A 19,809-nucleotide genomic window follows, 5' to 3' on the forward strand; every position below is an offset into this window, starting at 1 on the left:
GGTGAGAGTTTTGCTTATCTTATCTGTTTATCTCATCACCGCACTTAATCATCACTTCATCACACTTAAGTGGACAAGCAGTCACTGCAATCAAACAACTATTATAGGGCTGTTGAAAATATTATGACATATTAGAGTATGTCTGTGTTACTCTTTGTTGAAATATTAAAAAATAGCATTTGTGAAGTTTATCACATCGGGAGCCATTCAATAAGTGTTCAGTGCGTTGTAAAATTATACTAAATTGACTGCCGGTTTTGTTCCTCTGGTTGTTTGAGTTTTCTGTGTGATCGTCTTTGTCTGGCAAATCTCGCTCCCAGCTGTTACCCATGCAAGAACACATTTATAGTATTTGTAGTTGACCTGCAGGTCTGGACTGTACTTTTTAAAAGTTCGTTGTATGACACGTTGTATTAATGGCTCTGTCTTTAGCCCTGACAGCAACCCTGGAGGGACTGAGGGTTAGACAGTACCCTCCCGCTCTGAGTGTGATGCGGGGTGAGACGGCAACTCTGTCCTGTCATTTCAAAGTTGAATCCCTCAAGTATGGGGTTCAGTGGTTCAAAATGAAGTCGGAAAAGCAGCTCATCCCAAAGTCATCCAGGCACAGCATTGTGGAGAAGAATCAAACCTCATCCCTGGTGATCACAGAGGTAGCACTGGAGGATTCTGGGCGGTATTACTGTGAGGTCAACGTCCTGCAGAAAGACCCAGAGCAGGGCAACGGCACCGAGCTGGTCGTCTTGGGTGAGAAACAAATTGCTCGTTTCAGAAATGGACATGCCCGCAATTCATTAGGGTTGCTGTGCTTGGGTGATGTTGCCATGCTGGTAATTATGTCTCATTTGTATCTTTTGTGCACCAGAGTCACAGCGTTTAGTGTGAGGCAGTTCGATACGAGCATCAGTGTGGACCATGCATCACCATAAAAGGAACGGCCAGGCTCAATCTATAAAAATTCAAGTCATGTGAAATTCCCTCAGAGTTCATCTTTTTGCTTGAGCAGTTTCATGACAGATCTAGAAATAATCACCCCGGCACCATGCGCAGTGCCTTGTATCGATCTTGCCCAGGGAATTGAAACTCACCAGAAAACAAGGCAGGGAGGGATAGCCAAATTATTATGTGGAAATCCTTCATGCAGAAGAAAAGCTTCCCTTTGATTTTCTCTGGATGCAATGTTACCTCCACCAAATAACAACAGATATTGCGTGTTTTTACCCATTTTATCCTTGGTTAATTGTATTATTCCACATTTATTCCATTATATATCCATTTTACTATTATATTTTATAACATTTATTTGATAGTAATAGCTTTTTTATTAGTAATAACAGGAGGAGAAATTGTAGTGATAGTGATTTCAGAATAATACAGAGTAGCAATTAAGTACACTTATTTTTGTTTGTCATGTAGTGCATGTCTTCAATTTATACTGTATCTACTATTTTACATAATTTTTCTTTGTGTCTCAGATACATACACTGAGTTGTGTATTTTTACATTTTTTTTAAAATCAAAGCATTTCCCTTTAATTTGCCCTTGTTTTTAAATAAATGGCTGCATGATGACTAACACCACCACATTTGCTCTTATCATATGTCTGTCCTATTTTTCCTTGCTGTATATGATTATGTGCTGCTGCAATGACCCAGTTTTACACTCTGAATGATCTCATCTGAAGCCTTTAACTTGTTTTTTACCCCCTCTTCCACGGCAAGCACCACCTTCTGCTCCCAAAATATACCTCCAGATTCCCCCGAAACCGGAGACTGATCGGTGGGCTCTCCTCTGTCTCACTGGGGGATTCCACCCTGGAAATCTCACCCTCACCTGGACTTACCAGAGCGCAGCAGCCAACATTGATCACCTGTCAGTCACCAATTGCACCCTTCCTGCCGTCAACCCTCACGGTAACCTGTCTGACGGCCCAGCCGACAGAGTCCTGCTGTCTTCAGGTTGGTTGGTGAACTCCATGCCTCTACACCAGCCACAGTGTTTCCAGGTGATGAACAACCACAGCGGGGAAGTGTATCTCTTTAGTGTGTTTGTCCTCCCGCAGAAACAGTCCCTGGATACAGGGATCACCTTCACCTGTGGGGTGCAGGACCATCCTGCCATGACCACGGCTCTGACTGCCTCCTTCACTTGGGGTAAAAAAACAAAAAATCAGGAGAATCACTAAATTTTTTCAAGCCCTTTTCTGAGAACAATAAATTGCATGCATTGATGTAGACATAGAGTTGTGCATTTGAAGGACCCATTGGTTGAACTGTATCCCATTTTTATGTTCTCCCAAAATGATATTCTAAATGTTCCTCAACATAAAAAAATGGCAGAAACCAGAGAGGTTTTTTTTCTGTCAGTTTGGTATGACAGATGGTTCTAAATATTATGATATCCACCGTTTGATATGCAGAGGAGGCCTGTTAGAAGTCTGAATCACTGCTGTAGTAAATTTAGAGGTCTTGTCATTGCAATTTGATGTAAAAAATAACACTAGTTGCTGAAATCATCTAACATTGACCCAGAATCTGAATGTGAACTGATTTAAACTGCTGAGTGTCTTATCGGGTTTTTACAAAATATAACCTTTATCTTCAGCCTGGCCTTTGCAGCTCATACAACAAAATTGAGCGCTTTGATTCAACATTTCTTACCAAAATACTCTTTGGGAGTTGTAATTGATTTTCTTCTTAAACCTGCAATAACTGACTTTTTGGCTGCTTGGGGCTACTCAACAAGCTGTAACACTGACATATTATCACCTTATAAAGTGGCTGTGGCAAATTTGTTAGGAAACAGTTCCCTAGTTATACATCCAGCAGATACGGAGCAACATTACTATTCATTTGGCGTCATGTTTCTGTCCAAAATGTAAGTCCAAAAATTTACTCTCCTGCTTTTGGACTCCACCAGCTTCTGAGGGAGATATCTAGCTCTTGATACCTGCCAAATGCTCCATTACAGTATGTTCACCAGTTTGTTGCTAATTTTGTCTTTTTGCCATTTGGTGCTGAGCAGGTAGAGCTGGTTTATCAGAGCTTTTTGCTGAAAACAGCTGCCTGCCATATCTGGAAATGACAGTGAGAGTAATGAGACTGAACAGTAAAGTTGCAGGCCAGAAAACCAAGACAATGAGCTGAAAGACACTGAAATGCTTTGTAATGCACCAAGTCTTTTGATCAATTGTTACTGTGAAAATTAAGATTGAGCAGCTTAAGGTTTTTATGTACACACACTTGTAACTTTTGAATTTTTATCACACAACTAAATATTTTCTGATGCTGTTGCTCCTCATTAATGCTATAAAAAAAAAAAAAATCAACCCATCCAAGCCTTGAAAGGTCTCCAACTGCCACTCACCTACCACTGTTTATGCAGAAATTGAACAGGCCAGGAAGAAAACACCCAAAACACTTTCTCCACTTTACTAGTCTATTGGCAACTCCCTTCCACATAACTCAGTTCCTACTGACACAGAGTTCAGCGACAACAGGGCCTCACATACCACAAGACGCTTGCTCAGTGTTTGCCCTACTTGACTGTTAATGTGGGTCAGACATCGATCATTCCAAGGCAACAGATTGCCTGCAATACTGCATACTTGAACAAATTAATGATTTTCCCAATCAATATTTAAACACCTCTCTTCCCAGGGAGGAGGCAAATGTCCATAAACCAAAGCCAGTTCAACCTTCCTGATTTAATTCTGTCATGCTCAATAACATGATAAGTCAGTGCTAATCAGTCCTGGCCTTTTTTCTCTCTCTCTCTCTCTCTGCACACCAGATGCCTCCCCTAACGAGCTGATTGTATACTTGAATATTCTCAAGATGTGTTTCCTCTCTGCAATGACTATGTTGTTGTTATTGGAAGGTGAGTGAGTAAACCTCTCAGCAAGAATTACAGGAAGTTATTAAAAAAAAAAAAAAAAAAAAAACACACAATATTTAATTTATGTGATCTTGCTCTCCACAGCAACCACGCATTTCTGCATGCGGAGAAAATGATGTCTGCCATGTGAGTACAATATTCTCCTCTGCCTTTGGCAAACAAATCATGTACACACACATGCACATGTATACACACTCACACAGGGCTGTTTTTCTTATTGCCTTATCCCTGCGACCTATCACACATTGTTAGGAAAAAGTCAACACTGACGCAGCAACCAATTATTGTCTTCCAGGAAACACGAAATGAAATAGGAGAGAAAACAACAAAAGGACTGCTGGGACTTCAGTGCGGCTCATCTCACCAGGCCAACCATTGACAAACAACATATGAATTCAACTCCAGATACATCACAGAAAAATGAGAATTAATCCTGAATTACCAGATAGTTCTGAATGAGTAAATGTCGTGTATACGTAGATTCTCTCCTCTCTTCCTCTCATAGTTGACATTTGTGAAAGTTCTTTTCAGATTCTCTCACCGCTTGTCTTTTTTTATCCTCCAAACACTGATGCAATGTCGATTCCTTCCCGCACATCAAAGCTGTTTATCTCTGTAACTCTTTATCACTGCGGCATGCTGACTAGCGTGTTTTTGGATTTGCTCATTGTGTCAGTGGCTGGTAGCCTGCGCATTCACTCGGGTCTGTGTGTCAAAATGAATGCTTCATGCATGATCCACCTGTCAAACAGATACAGTGATCAGCTCAACCTCCGCACGGGCCTAATCCTCACAAAACAGGATCACAGTTGATGCCAGCGCTTGTTTGTGTGATAGCATTGTTTATGTTTGCTGTGTGTGGGGTGAGATCTTGATTCACGTGTTGGAGGAAGTTCATTTTTAATTTAGGCCTGTTTACGCTGCCAAGAGTGCCAAATAATACATGTAGTAATGACCATTAAATTTAGAGCATCAGTATCTAGTATAACCTCATAATTGATGTCAAAAAGAGGCCTTTTGTGTTCAATAAACTTGAAAAATATTCACACTTTATCCTTTTTTATCCTTTTTTTTATTTCATACTGCTTTTATGAATGTTGTTATATATATTAAAAATGTATAAATTGCATCTGTCATTCTCTCCACTCTGACACACACACAAACAAACACACAGAGTGACACTTGCAGTACCTGACCGCTGCCATGCAAAATAATACATTAGTCAAATATTACATGAATGTATTATTAGATGATTTGTTTATGAAAATAGCATAGTCATTAGTTTGCCGTTCTCTCTCGGCACTCACTTTTCCACAGCATAAACTCTTATCTATACATAATAAAATTTACTGCACATTCAAAAGAAGCTGCTGATCATCTATGAAAATAAAATGAAAATAATGTGTCTGTGGTTTGTCATCTGTGATTACAACCCCCGCATATATAAAATGCATTCATACACATGCTACTTTTGCAAATCAGATGGTTTAAATATTACCATGTGTTCTGTATTACATGAGATATATAAATAAACACACATCAAATTATAGCATGAATACAATAATACAAAATATACAAATACAAAATATATACAAATATATGTTCAGACAAAAGAGCAAACCATATAGATGTGTTTCTAAAGGTGTAAAAAGCACTGCCATTTTCAACATGCTTGCATCCTCTTTCAGATCTCTCACTTTACAAGTTGTTTTTTTTAATCATTCAACACACCATGTTGTTACAAACAGAGACCATTTCCTGTTCCTTGTTGAAGCTGGTGGGAAAGCTTTATCTCTTATTGCTAAGATATGACGTCCAACGCTGTTACTTAGATATTCGCTTTTGCTGGTGTCTCTCTCTACCAAAAACGTTCCACAACACTTGACTACATTGACGGAGCTCTTGTGAAATCCTGCTGTTGTGTAAGAAATGTTCATTTGAATGTGACTCTTCAAAGTAGTCTGTCTCTATGGCTTTATCTGATTTCCAAACAGAAAGTTCGCCAGGAGAAAGTCAAACAGAGACACGCTGTGCTGTATACAGTGTACCAAGCCCTTTTTTTCACGTGTAAAAACATAAACATGGCATTAATTTCCTGCTTCTAGGGATGAGGAAATAACAAATTAGTGAAGGCTGTTGCCCACAGCTCCACTTCAGTCAGCTCAGATAGCATTGATCTCCTCTTGTTTGTGCTCCTTATCTTTTGTAGTCTTGTTAATTCCCCCCAACAGGGCCCAGGGCATGTGACAGGACATGCACCTGTGTAGGCGACTTTTAACCCCTTCCATCACCCTCCCCACATTCCCTCTTACAGCAGAGGAAGAGAAGTAGAAAATCAGAGGGTCTAGACAAGCGTTAAAGGTACTGCACAGCAGGGCTTTGTCTCTCCAGCCAGGGCTTTTCCATGTAATATAACCCACAATGTGTGAGACATTATAGGGGCCAAAACATAAAGCAAACACCAGTAGCGTTCCTAGAGCCATGCCAATGGCCCGGAGGCGCCTGCGCCGGTCAATATGATTCAGCTTGGACAGAATCCTAATGAAGTTGATGTAGCAGAAACTGCAAATCAGGAAAGGAATGCAGAAGAGTACCACACAGAGCTCCAGACGCACAGGCAAAAGGACCCTCAGCTGATCCTTTGTGAAGTTCTCATAACACACCCGCCTCTGTTCGACATTTGAGGCAAGGCTAGCTGAGGCATTGTGACCTAATGTGTCATTTGGAGAGTTTTGAGAACTTTCAGAGCCAATAAAGGGCACAATGAACACAATGCTCAGATGGATAATGGAGAAAATCCAGAAGAAGATGCTGGCAGCGACAGCATATACCGGTCGTCGCTTCAGGCTGTGCTGGATGGGGAAAGCCACACCCAGGTAGCGCTCCACACTGACAGCGGTGAGGAAGAAAGTGCTGTTGTAGATGGTCATGTAGAAGATGAAGCCCGAAAGCGGGCAGAGGATATAGGGCATGTCCCAGACCATGCCGTTCATCACTTCTTGCATCTTGAAGGGCAGGAAGAGGAGAAAGAGGAGGTCAGAGATGGTCAGGTTGAGGAGCAGGATGTCGATCGGTGTGGGTCTCTGCCTCACTTTCATGCAAAAAGTGTAGAAGGCAAGGATATTGGCCGGGAAGCCCAGCACAAAGGTAAAGATGTAGACAGACAGACACAGACCAGTGTGGCACTCCTGCATCGTGGCCTCGGATGTAAGTCAGTCAGTCACCCAGGGATCAAGATGTGTCACATTATGTCCTTGACTCCGGTGTGGGGTGGGGGGGGGCCGAAGACACTTCAGCACAGGGAAGTTTGATCTGTCAGGCAGTCCGAACCACAAGAGATGAAGGTTTCTTACTGGATCAGCAGCCTGGAACAAACCCGTTGAGACAGCCTGGTTTTCCTGTCCCCACTGATAAACCAACACTCATCGTTTCCTCAAGGGCTGTGAGCTCTGCTGATGGGCAAGAACGGAAAGAGATTACCACACTTCGCAGTCCAGTATATTTCAATTTGTCCTCTTGACATTTGGTTTAAGAATGCACAGCTATACTTTTTTATAAGTTAAATGTTAGCCTGTAAGCTGAAAGACCACAGGAGGAAGCCAGAGGTAATCTGTTTTTTTTTTCTTTTCTACATTCTCGCTTTATTTTTTATTTATCCCTCTTTCATAGTTTATCGTAGGCTTGAATTTTCTCTTAATGAAGAGTCTGCGTTTTAGTCTGGGACATGGATTTTTATACAAACTGTAATACTGTGTTATTGCTTCCTCTGTGTCGTAAATACATTACAGTGATGCCTTTATCATTAACTCCCAGGCTCTGTTCTCGCAAAATGCACAAATACTGGACATGTTGTGAAAATGATGACCCTCATAACCATAATGACTTGACTACACAGAGGGAAATGAGTGTCTCAAAGCCTTAGCTGGCACAACTTCACAACACGGTCTTGTAATCTAAACAATGTCTGTATTTAATACCTGCATTTTATTATAAAGAAAATACAAAATAAATAATGAAGCAAGGAAATTATTAAAATCTATAAAACAAATACAAAGATAGAATAATTTTAAAAGGACCTTAATGTAATAAGAAAAGCAAGTTCCTTACCCTTTGTGTAAAAAGCTGCATCAATTAAAAGTGAGAATGTCTGACATAGGCTCAGCTTTTATAGTCCAGTGACAAAGCAACAGAGGAATTTCTTCGCGGATCCTAAGTGTGACGAAAACACAGAAGTGACACATATTTAAGCAACTTGAAGACTTCCTCTTATTCTGAGGCAGTGGTTTCTCAATTGCGCACTCCACCTCCACTCCACCTCCACAAGCTTCCAAGTTTAATATAGTTTAAGACTAATATAGTAGAAGACTACTTCAAAAAAGGAGTAATTGCAGCTTACCTTATTCCACTGTGTGTTTCTTGGCACTCCCACATGTGGTGATTGCTCAGCTGTTTTATTTGATCTCCTCTGTTCACCAGCCCTCAGCTCCTACCTGCTGTCAACTGGCACGTCCCCTTATTTACATGATAATCTAAACATCCAGTGTTAATGAGGGAGATACTGCTGCAATCTATCTCCCATGCAAACACGGTTTCCGTGGTAACAACTAGCCTTCTTTTGCAGTATGAGTGGCGTGGATGGTGTGTGCAAGCCTGTCTGATCTAGGTTATTAAATCATATTTAGTTATCTGTGTCCACTGTATATGGACGCCTGTTGATTATGAGAAGGAGGGAAAAGGAAGGCATTTGACAAAAGAGATGACCTGTTGTCAGAACGATCCCTCCCTCCAAACATACGGTGAGGGCAGCAGGGCCAGCTATATGGTTATCCAAACAGAGGCCTGTTGTTTAGATAGCCGTGCACACAATAATAAAAAAAAGAGGCTGATGAGGCTTCCTGAGGTGAGATATTTCTGTATTCTACAGCCCGCCACAGCAAATCTGCTGCACCTAGAGACGTAAAGGTCAGTGGCCTTTTTGTATTTGCCGCCTAATATCACAACAGCGGGGTCAACTTTCTCTTGAACAGGTGAAGCATGAAGCGCAGGTAGCCGTGGTTAATTTCACAAAGTGAGAGAAAGGAGCTTTTGAAGTAATAACGACTCAGAGGTGTACAAAGAGTCCTTTTGATGTTGCTTAATGTATGTAAATCACTCTGAGGCACTTTCAGTTGAGCTTAGTCTTTAAACACTTGATTCCCATTTGTGAGTTTTGTATATTTTGTCACCGCCTGACATAACTCCTTATTAGATATATGTCCCCTTTACCATATCTGTCTCCTTTTGCCCTTTTGCTATTAATCTTTTTTAAAGATCTTCTTTTAACTTCCTACATGACTCTGCACCCCAGACTAGTGACAAGAAGTCAAACATTTTTCAGGAACCACGCTCCTGTGTGAAATCCTTCTACCAGTTCATCACATATTCCACACAGAAATTTGGACAATCAAATTGTATTATGCAAGCTGGTGTATTCCAAAGAAAGGCAAGATAGGTTTATTTATATCGTACATTTCAGTGACAAGGCAATTCAGTGCTGGTCAGAGCTGGTTTTACAGTATGACATAAGGGATTTTCTAAGATGTTGTTTGAGTATAATTTCTACTGTAATGTGTGGTAATATTTTATCTCTGAAGGACAACCCACTTCAATAATTAGCCTGAGCCAATTCACCCTCCTGGCAAGAAAAAGAGAAGCAAATCAAAAAAGAAACAGAGATGGGGTCCCATTTTACATTTTCACATTCCATATTTTACTTTTTATCATCTTCTAAAATGATATCAGAGGCAGCATATGATTTTTCACATGAGCCTATTAAGGTTGTCTCCACCGCCAAAGGAAAATCTTATATATAGGGCTGAATGTGTGATATAAAGCATGCATGGTTGGATCACTGAACATTTCCTCACTTGGTTAATAGCTTTAACTGCAAGAATTTATCATGAGGAGGAGCAGGGAGGTCCCACCACCACCAAACCCGGACCAAATCTGAATGTCTCATATTGTTCAATTACTCTTTTGTGAAAATATAACTGTCCAGTTATATCCTGTTCATTATATTTCCCAAAATGAAGGTCTAAGTGCTTTTTTAAAATTCACACTGCCAGGAATAGTATTTTGTTGAGGAAATACTACATACTTTATTTTTTGCTGGCCTAAAAGCAAATTTAAGATACTGAAACCAGCCTATAAAACATTTGTTAGTTGTTCTTGTAGTTCACTTTTTTTGTTTGTTTGTTTTTGTTTTATGTAGGATATAAACTCCCTCTGAGAAAATAAAAGTCAGAGAATATGACAATGATAACCACAGCCCTGAGGAAAAGTAAAAAATATATTTTTTAGTAGAAGGAGAATTTGCAGTATATTAGCAGCAGTAGTGCTGTAGTAGGAAAGGAATAAGGGGCACTGATGAACCTTGTGGCAATAAACATGGCTGATTCATTATTCCCAGTGTGTTTTGAGTGCTTCTCAGTGCACAAAATAAACAAAGATGGAGGTTCCAGGCACGTGTTAAAGGTGCATTGAAAATTTTTTTTTGAGAGGTGGGATTTTCCCAGCAGCATCAGGCGAGTTGAGTGGTGTGAGAACGAGTCTTAAACAGCGGCAGCAGCTCCTCAACCCTGAGGTGTTTTTCAGAGCTGAGGGACACTGGGAATGAAGACAGACAAAGCTGATGCAACAGGACGATATTTGTGGAAGAGCACACAAAACAGAACAAGGATTCAGATGTACAGTGTTGCAGCAATCTGTGTGGTTACTGAGAAAGAATAAATAGTCTCATACATCATACAAGCTAGACATGGAAAGATTTATAGGTGTGCCAGTGTATCAGACTCAAATATCAAAAACCAAATGATGGAGCATCAAAACAATCTTTAAAAAATGAATTCCTTATTTCACCAAATTAGATATAGTATATTGCCCTCACAGCAGGATTTTCCCCTTTTAAGTATCCCTGAGGTTAAATAATGAGGGTGAGCAATAATGATTAATGGAGCTGCTAATTATAAATGAAATACATGAGTGAGGATTTTAAAGGAGTGTTTTAGTGTCCCATGGTGTCTGAATATTTCACCAAGAATAAAACGTGGAGGAAACAGCTAATTACCCTTGTATTAATTAATAACAGATGAACAGAAATTATTAATTGAGAAGTATTGCTATCAAAACACTAATATGAGCCACCACGGCATGATATTACCCAGAAAATAAACTGGCTGTCATCGACTCCATCAGCTTTGTGCTCACCAGGAAGGGCCACTTTGAAGTTCAATCGACATGGCTGTTATGAACAAAGTGTCAGGGTGCTTGTGTTGTTTAAGAGCACAAACACGGGCAGCAGAGCCAAGAGCTGCTCCGTATGATGTCAATAGCCTTTTGAAGAGCGAGTAGAGGAGATAGAGGAGTAGTGGTGAAAAGTGGGTGTGACTATGGGTTTCACATCTTGATTTACCATAAGTGATGTAAATACAAACAAATGCTAGGTTTCCTGAGAAAGAGGAAGGAACTAAAACCTCAACTTTCTTACTACGTGACTTAAGCAGGCTACATGCATCTCCTTCAGAAAAACAGACACGGAAGTGTGAATTCTTGCAACTCATGCTGCTGTAATATGAAACAGTGTTATACACAATTTCATTCATTATTTTTGGTTACCTTTGAGTCTTATAGGCTGTAGTAGTTGTAGTTTCATTAGTTGAACATGGTAGAAAAAGCCAAACCTGCTGGCTTATACAGTTAATTTGTCCAATTTTACAGCTTATCTGTCCAGCATCCTGCAGTGATAGACTCAGCTGCCTCTTATCAGCAAATTTGTTTTGGTCCAGATCAAACAAGACCAATCATTGTCTCACACAGTCGCTGCGCACAACAGGTTACATGCAACACATAGAGAATGATTGCTACTGAAATCCGCTTGCATCTTGCCTCTAAGACCTTGGTGCATTTGAAATAAATAGTTAATTGTGTTACATCAAGTAGATATCTCAACAATGAAGAGATTGCGGCTCTGTGCTTCACGGACTGGAGCATCCCAGAAGCCTCCTTGCTAATCCCTCTGTTAATACCCAGAGCATGAACCTATAAGCTTCCTTATATTTGTGGCAGGGGGAAAAAATAACAACATAATTCTCTCGTCCCGACAGAAGAGTTCAGTGGCTGCTAAGCCACCATATTGCTATTTGAAGAGTGACTTTTCCTCCAACATAGCTGGACTCAATTTATTCCCAGTGACACATTCCTAAAATAAAGCTTGCTATGTTGAAAAGATAATCTTGTTCATTTGGCTGGTGGTCTTATCAAGTATGACCTGAGTCCAAAGAACAACTGTTGGGGGACAGAAATCTGCGAGGAAAAATAGACGACATTTTAAAAGCCGTGGAGGCAAAATAGATTTTCAGCCCTTGGCACCCCGCCCATAACAACTAATCAGTTTTATAACGATCATATAAATTCTTTTTATAGAGAAATACCAAAAAGGAAACTCTCCTGTAGTCTCATTTCAAAGTGCTCTGCAGTGTGCTCTCATTGCCAATGCGTGCAATTAATATTTCAGCCGACAACATGTGGCGATACACTGGCGTAGTCTTGTAAACAAACTACGTTTCAGTGTAACTTTAAAGCTTGTGATCAACTTCTCCCACGACTGGGAACGAGGCCAAGTCACACACCTGTACAATGGACTGTTTATTGGGTTATCAGGTGTTGCTGGGAACTCACGAAGTGGTTGTAAAAGCAAAGCTGATATTGAGGCTGCTGGATGTATGGATGTGCTTTGAAAGTGGTCAGAGATCACTGCGGCATACAGCATTAATGTTTGAGGTTCCTAAGCAATCATGCTCTCACGTCATCGGCACTTCATTATGAGCCTGAAAATGATGAATATGCACAACAGGAAACGGCTTGTTGATTATTTACAAGGCTTGTTGAACTGTGCTTTGTGCTCGCCCATCTATTATATAGCCTTTATTTGAAAACTGGCCTCCATTATTTGTCTGCTTTTTATCTACAATACAATTACATACTTGAATACCATATTTTTTTTTAGTTGTGGCTTTCATACAAAACCTGTCTCAATTAATCAGCCATTGTTCAAGGTCTTGAATACAAAATACTTTTAGTCACTTCAGCGCCAATAAAGAGAGTTTAGTTTTTATTGTACCACTGGAGAAAGTGGTGAATAGCTTACTGTATATGGCACTGAGCTGATGGAAGGACTAGATGTTGAAAAGCTGCTGATACTCAGACCAGGAGCTTAGATTTTGTGGAGATAAAAATGTCTTGAAAGATCAAAAAGCATAGCACTTAAAATGCATCTCATTATGGGAGCAAAAGAGAGTCGAATCAATGGTTTTGTCAAACATCGGGTGATTGGCGAGATAAAAGGAGCCCCCACTTGGACCAGAGCCATGCGACAGAGGCATCACACTCATTCTTGGAGGTCGATGAAACTTGAAAGCCGCTACTCGTCGTGATTACAGTCTGAAATTGCTCAATAGATGTACAGAATACACATCTTTAATATCTTAGTGGTGTAATAGGGAAGAGTGTGAAAGCGAGTGCGGTTCCATGTTAAGGTGAGATTAAATTTTAATGATGGTAACCTTTGCTAACATTTGGGAGCATTTAGATGAGAAGCCAGCTGCTAATGACCTCACACTGACACTCTAAAATAAGTAGCTCTAATACCAATAATTGCTCTTCTTGATTTCCTTTCTTACAAGACATTACCAAAAGGTGAGTGGACTGAAAAAGAAAAAAAATCACTAAAGAAAGGGATTTCAGTATATAGTTGAGGAATGCCTTAATAATTTTCAGTTATTTTATTGTCTTTATTGCACTGGCTCCACACTAAAAAGAGTCCAATACAAAAAAAACAATATGTTTGTTTATTTAAACACAAATTTAGACATAAAATAATTTATCATTCAAAAGGTCTAAGGAGAAAATAATACTGTAGCTTAATGTGTTTTACTGATGACGCAAACCAAACCAAGTTGCCGTGTATACTGTGCACCTTTCCGTAATATTGAGCTTGTTGTTCCACTTAAGCAAGCATGAATTTTCCCCCAAAACTTTGATCAACATCAAAGTGTTCTGAGAAAACCACACTTGACGTCACCTTTTTCTAAATAGGCTCACCCCATTCGAACCAGTGAGAAGACCACAGACAACAACACAAATACAGAAATCACTCATGTAGAATAATATAATTGTTCTTTAAAAGAAAATGGTTGTTTGGTGTCTTGTTGATGCAGAACCCAAATTCTAAAAAGAATGAGTGAGAAAATAGGATTCAGAGCCTTTTCAGGGCTTAAAATAAATATACTGAGGACTCCAAAATCAAAATATCCACATGGAAACATTAGTACTCACAGTGCCAACTATATTTACAATTTTATCTGTAACAGAAATTACATAATGCCAAGTAAAGATTCAGACTTATAGGACTTAAATCTTTGCCATGTAGAACAGATAGATGGATGAAAAATAACATGCATTACAGTGTTTCCAGCTTTAAAGCGTTTTTGCTTATTCTTTGAAGATATGTAAAAGGCTGATAGGATAAACAGAACTTTTTTTTAGGTCAGCAAAAATGTCATTTCCTAAAGACCCTCAACATCTTCTAAAAAATGTTGTCCTTATCAAATAATACTGTAGCTTAATGTGTTTTACTGATGACGCAAACCAAACCAAGTTGTCGTGTATACTGTGCACCTTTCCATAATATTGAGCTCGTTGTTCCAGTTAAGCAAGCATGAACTTTGCCCCAAAACTTTGATCAACATCAAAGTGCTCTGAGAAAACCACACTTGACGTCACCTTTTCCTAAATAGGCTCACCCCATTCGAACCAGTGAGAAGACCACAGACAACAACACAAATACAGAAATCACTCATGTAGAATAATATAATTGTTCTTTAAAAGAAAATAGTTGTTTGGGGTCCTGTTGATGCAGAACCCAAATTCTAAAAAGAATGAGTGAGAAAATAGGATTCAGAGCCTTTTCAGGGCTTTTCAGGGCTTAAAATAAATATACTAAGGACTCCAAAATCAAAATATCCACATGGAAACATTAGTACTCACAGTGCCAACTATATTTACAATTTTATCTGTAAGAATCAGAAATCAGAAATTACATAATGCCAAGTAAAGATTCAGACTTATAGGACTTAAATCTTTGCCATGTAGAACAGATAGATGGATGAAAAATAACAGTGTTTCCAGCTTTAAAGCGTTTTTGCTTATTCTTATTCTGAAGATATGTAAAAGGCTGATAGGATAAACAGAACTTTTTTTTAGGTCAGCAAAAATGTCATTTCCTATAGACCTTCAACATCCCCTAAAAAATGTTGTCCTTATCAAAAGCTGTTCAAAAATATATCATAGCGAGCAATTTTATACAAGTGAACCCTGCCAAAAATGTTGTAAATGTCATTGTTAACTCCCCCAGAGGCTTGCTTAACATGAGGTCACGTGGCCCAACGGTGGCATTTTGAAAGGCAGAGATAGTCAGGGGCTCTCTGGGCCACATTTTGCAACAGAAAGTCAAGAGAAAATAAGCAGAAACATGCTGGTATATACTCACAAGGTCTGATACCAGTGATTGTTTTCGTTATCAATTTTTTTCCTGATGAATCATTTAGTCTTAAATGCCAAAAGTAATAAAGCACATCATGAATTAGCAGAGCCGAAAGTGAGTCTGACAAAAAAAATAATAATAATTTTACAAATGAAAATGACAACAGCAAATGATTTAGTAGTTTATTTAATTTGTGACTGAAACAATTAATGGAATCTCAAAATTAAGTTTTTCGGCTTTCGTGTGATCAGCTTATCGTTTCAGCAGTATTAACCCACGTTCAATTCCTGATTCTTAACACTAGAATTTAGCTGTAAGCAGACAGTACAACATTTTGAAGTGATTCATAATGTATTTGTGTAGAACTCTAATTTCTCCTCTGAAGCATTTATAAATGGTGTATGAACAGTTAATGAACCATAAAGTCAAAATGACGTGGCTGAAGTATTTAATAATTGATGACGCATGAACAAACATGTTATTAACTGTGCACGTCACTCACAGGCAGATTTTAAACTGTTTATAAATATGTTCAAAATTCATGAAGACATTTCATGTGGAGCTTCAAGTTCAAGTTTAGCTTGACAAAAATAAATAGGTTTATTCCTGAGCTTTCACTTCTCATGGCCTTCATCTGCAGACGGGATTTGCTCAGTTGTTATGGAGAGTGAAGGCACATTTATAAATACTTCATACTGTAAGTTCAATGCACCCTTTCAGTTATGAAGATGTACTTTGGTGTTTATAAATGCTGAATAAAGGGGTTAAAGTAAAGTGTTAACTTAATCTTTCATTTTGATTTATAGTGCTAAAATCCTGAAGTCCTTCTAGACTCCAACTCTGACTATGCAAATAAATTTGACTGGACTTGATATTGCATTCAGAAATGTTTAATGAATTGCTAAATGGGGACAACTTCATTACAGTTGTCTGATCTGTCAATATAAACCATTCTCGATTCCCCCTGTGGGTGTAAAATATATTTAGAATTTTAAAGTAGCCGGACTGAGACCAAATAAGTAAGGCAACAAATAACACACTATATCAAATAACACACACACACACACACACACACACACACACAGGCCACAACCTGTATTTAATGAGGATTCACCATGTAGACAAGATCCTAATCATTACCATCGGCTGATGACAAATTACGGATATCTGTATTAGCATGGATGACGGGTGAGAAACATGCATCTCCACAATCTTCTTATTGGCTAAGAAAGACTGTTTCCAGCTTTGTGACAATGCATTTTTAGCAAATCAACTGCTTTTTAACTTAGATTAAAAAGGTGGAGAATTTTCTCAACCTAATTTGGAGATGCACTTGAAGTTATTTAGAAACAGTGGCATCAATCACATACTGTGTTCATACATAGTCTACAGCATGTAAAATGGCAGCATATTATTTCTGTGCAGATATTGCTGCAGTTTCACAGTAGTTCATTGTTCAGCAGTAAAGCTCCTCCCTTTGGTTGACTACATTCAGTGTGTATCTCTGTCACAACTCTTTGATAAGCAAATCTGAGGGATCCCTGCTGTTTTCAGCCCGGATATAACAAACACCTGAAGAATGAAAGGTCGTTAATCTGGAATCTGAATTATAGTATTTTTGGTTGTGTGTGCTCTGCAAGTCAGTCACAAGAAAGTAGGCCAGAAACATAAACCAGGAGTGAGTCTATGCAGCTGGTGTCATGCAAATATAAGTCAAGTTACTAGCAGAGTATAGCTGCTGTCCGGCAGGGTATTAAAAGCTCTGCTGACAGCCTGATGATAAAAAGGTATGTGGGTCTTCCCTGCAGACATGTCACGTAGGAAGAAAGCTGCCTGCCTGTTTAATCAGGCTTTTACTACCACATGCAGCACCCTACCTCACCCTGACTCTTTGAATTGATATTTACAACTCTCTCTTTTTTTCTTCATCCTCTAACATAATTGTTGGCAGCACACAGAAAGACACATTTTTGCTTATGGAAACTCATCTGAGAAGTTTGGCCAACACCGTGGCTGCAGAACTGCTTCTGGGAATCATCCTCTGATCTCTGTCACTGCTGGTTGGTATGTCGGGATATTTGAATCTCTTCTCTACTTAAAAGGTGTGTGAGTTCTTTAAATAGCTTTTAGTGATGTTTGGTGTAATGTAGAACCTGCACACGGCTATACCGTACACTGGAGTGTGTTGTGCATTAATTCCCTGACCTTAAAATGACACTGTGTGGCTTTTTAACTGTTCTTTCAAAGGGGAAGTTGAATTTGTCAGCAATAAAACACACTCTTGCTCAAGGCAATACACTCAGGGGTTTTGCTGCTCCACCCATTCAGACCAAAATCAGCCCTGCATTAAAACAGTGTGAGGGGCTGCATTGGTGGGGGCATGTTGTTTAAGGTACCGGTGAGACAATAAAATACAATCCAGAAAGTCCAGTTGGAGCTATAGATTGATGCATTTAAAGGCTTATCAGATGCCAAAACACTGAACGGCTACTGAGTATGAAGTAATCTACTAGGAATGTGAATTTATGTTATTGGCCAATGCAATGCCTTGTTGGATGACATTATGTTGGAGTCAAGTGGCAACCACCACGGCTGGAGGCTGAAGCCAATGTGGAAGTAGCTTTAAGTGCAATACCATCAACATCCACTAGATGCTGGCTTCGTGGCTCCAATTGACTCCCATTCAAAAAGTGTCAACTTCTCTCATTAAATACTAAGTCGATACATTTTTTCAACAAGTCATTATGGTGTTGGTCGGTAAATTTCCACACGAGCGTGAAAGGCAACACCCTGAACTCCTCATTTGGAGGGTCCTAGCTCCAAACGGAAAAGATGGCAACTCTGGGCTTCAAACTGACTCCAATGCAAACCAGTGGGTGACATCACACCTCGCTACATCCATCTTTGTATACAGTCTATGGTTGCAGCAAAAGTTGAGCCTGGTTCAACCTTTTTGATTGGTACTATGTTATGCTAAGATCAATCTGAACGCCACCTTACTTGGTCTGGTACGACCATTAGCTTATGGTGGCTAATGTTAGCAAACGTTTAGATTGATATTGCTGTAGTTGTGCTGCTAATACACTACGTTTTTGGTATTTGCCATTATCTTGTAAATGTCACTTGTAACCACAGTGGCAGCTGTTCAGTAAACGTTACATAGCTCACTTTAAATGAGGATCTAACAGAATTGTAACACCCATCAACTTGTTTTTCAGAGTAATCTCCTCTGTGACAGCCCTAATTCCTTCTAGAAATGTTATATGTCTATGTTAAGCCTTAAGAGTCATAAAATAATCTGTTCATGTCATTAGAAAACAAGTACGATTTAGACATAGCTGCAGTACACAGATAGTGGACCAAATAGCACTAAATGAAATGCCTTCTGTAACTGCATTTAACTGTGATGTTGCCGTTCCTCTCTGTTCTTGGCTTACATATATTTATAGTGACTTGTGCATCTGTTCTGTTTTGTACCATCATCTTTCTTTTTTTCTGCTGACGTTAGATTTTTTTTTTTTTCCTGCAACACATGGCTTAGTTATGAGAGGAAATATCTGCACTGCAAGTTCAAACAAAAGATGCCTGTTTGCTATCTTCTGGGCACTTATTTTTGTGGATTCTGTCTTCATCTGTCAAGCTGTTTCCTTTGAAATACTTGGAAATTGTGAATGTTAGTTTAATTGTAAGCGGGTGTGACCTCTATCATTGATAGTTTCAGTATTAGTTAGTCTTTCACAGCAGCCAACTGGTAAAATGCCTAGTCATTTCTAACCTGACATTTCTGTTTCTTAACCAAGGAAACCATGTGTAAATTTCACAACATACTTACAGTCCAGTATCTGTGACGAATTGGCTTTTTCTTCATTGTTCTTTTCAATCCCACAGAGGATATCAAAGTTCTATGTTCAAATGTTGAATTTTTACAAGCCTTCCTCTGGTTTGCTTCTGATTTACCTTACTGAAAATCTCAGCAAGACCGAAACTGCCATTATTTGAAAGAGAAAGCATGGAAATAAGAAAAACATGATACCTTCAATTGAATCAACAAAAGATTATGATAAAACACAAAAGTCTTTGAAGTTATTGTGTTTGATATGTATCCCCGAAGGCAGCAGTTCACCTTTAAGCATCTATAAATAAGCGTGTGACAACTGAGGATTTCCTTGTTGCTTTTTGTGTGTATGTGTGTGCTGGACTACAGGCAAGAATAACTTTGCCTATGGCTTGTATTTTAATTTCAGCACCCACCATCATACTTGCACAGATGGTGAGGGCCCTGAGGAGGAAAAAAAATGGTGATCAATAGATAACCTCAAAAGTCCTCTCACATG

General features: G+C 39.2%; 2 protein-coding genes and 1 long non-coding RNA gene across 7 annotated transcripts in view; 2 read left to right on the top strand and 1 right to left on the bottom strand.

Moving 5' to 3' along the window:
- Positions 1–1,471: 1,471 nt before the first annotated feature.
- Positions 1,472–4,901, top strand: LOC137190575 (uncharacterized). 2 transcript variants are annotated; one of them, XR_010930241.1, is made up of 4 exons: positions 1,472–2,153; positions 3,793–3,879; positions 3,982–4,023; positions 4,193–4,901. It is a non-coding gene; the product is annotated as an uncharacterized lncRNA (long non-coding RNA). The 2 variants fall into 2 exon arrangements; XR_010930240.1 differs by lacking the exon at positions 1,472–2,153 and having other exon boundaries at positions 2,689–3,879.
- A 67-nt stretch (positions 4,902–4,968) lies between these two features.
- LOC137191054 (free fatty acid receptor 3-like) lies at positions 4,969–8,131 on the bottom strand. Of its 2 annotated transcripts, none has more exons than XM_067600865.1 (2): positions 8,005–8,131; positions 4,969–7,346 (listed from the first exon to the last, which is right to left on the bottom strand). In XM_067600865.1, the coding sequence occupies exon 2, from the start codon at positions 7,089–7,091 to the stop codon at positions 6,060–6,062; it is 1,032 nt and encodes a 343-aa protein (XP_067456966.1). In that variant the 5' UTR covers positions 7,092–7,346; positions 8,005–8,131; the 3' UTR covers positions 4,969–6,059. The 2 variants fall into 2 exon arrangements, with proteins under 2 accessions (XP_067456966.1, XP_067456967.1); XM_067600866.1 differs by having other exon boundaries at positions 4,969–7,349; positions 8,005–8,122.
- An 8,444-nt stretch (positions 8,132–16,575) lies between these two features.
- si:dkeyp-97a10.2 (uncharacterized) overlaps positions 16,576–19,809 on the top strand; it is a 30,071-nt gene continuing 26,837 nt past the window's right edge. Inside the window, exons 1-2 of one of the 3 annotated variants that reach the window (XM_067600872.1) lie at positions 16,576–16,663; positions 17,427–17,577. The gene's annotated coding sequence lies outside the window, so the exon portion shown is untranslated. Of the gene's footprint in view, positions 16,664–17,424; positions 17,578–19,809 lie in introns of those variants that run through there. The other 2 variants (XM_067600871.1, XM_067600873.1) reach the window with 2 other exon arrangements.

Source organism: Thunnus thynnus, chromosome 10 (genome assembly GCF_963924715.1).
Source record: "Thunnus thynnus chromosome 10, fThuThy2.1, whole genome shotgun sequence".
Lineage (NCBI taxonomy): Eukaryota > Metazoa > Chordata > Actinopteri > Scombriformes > Scombridae > Thunnus > Thunnus thynnus.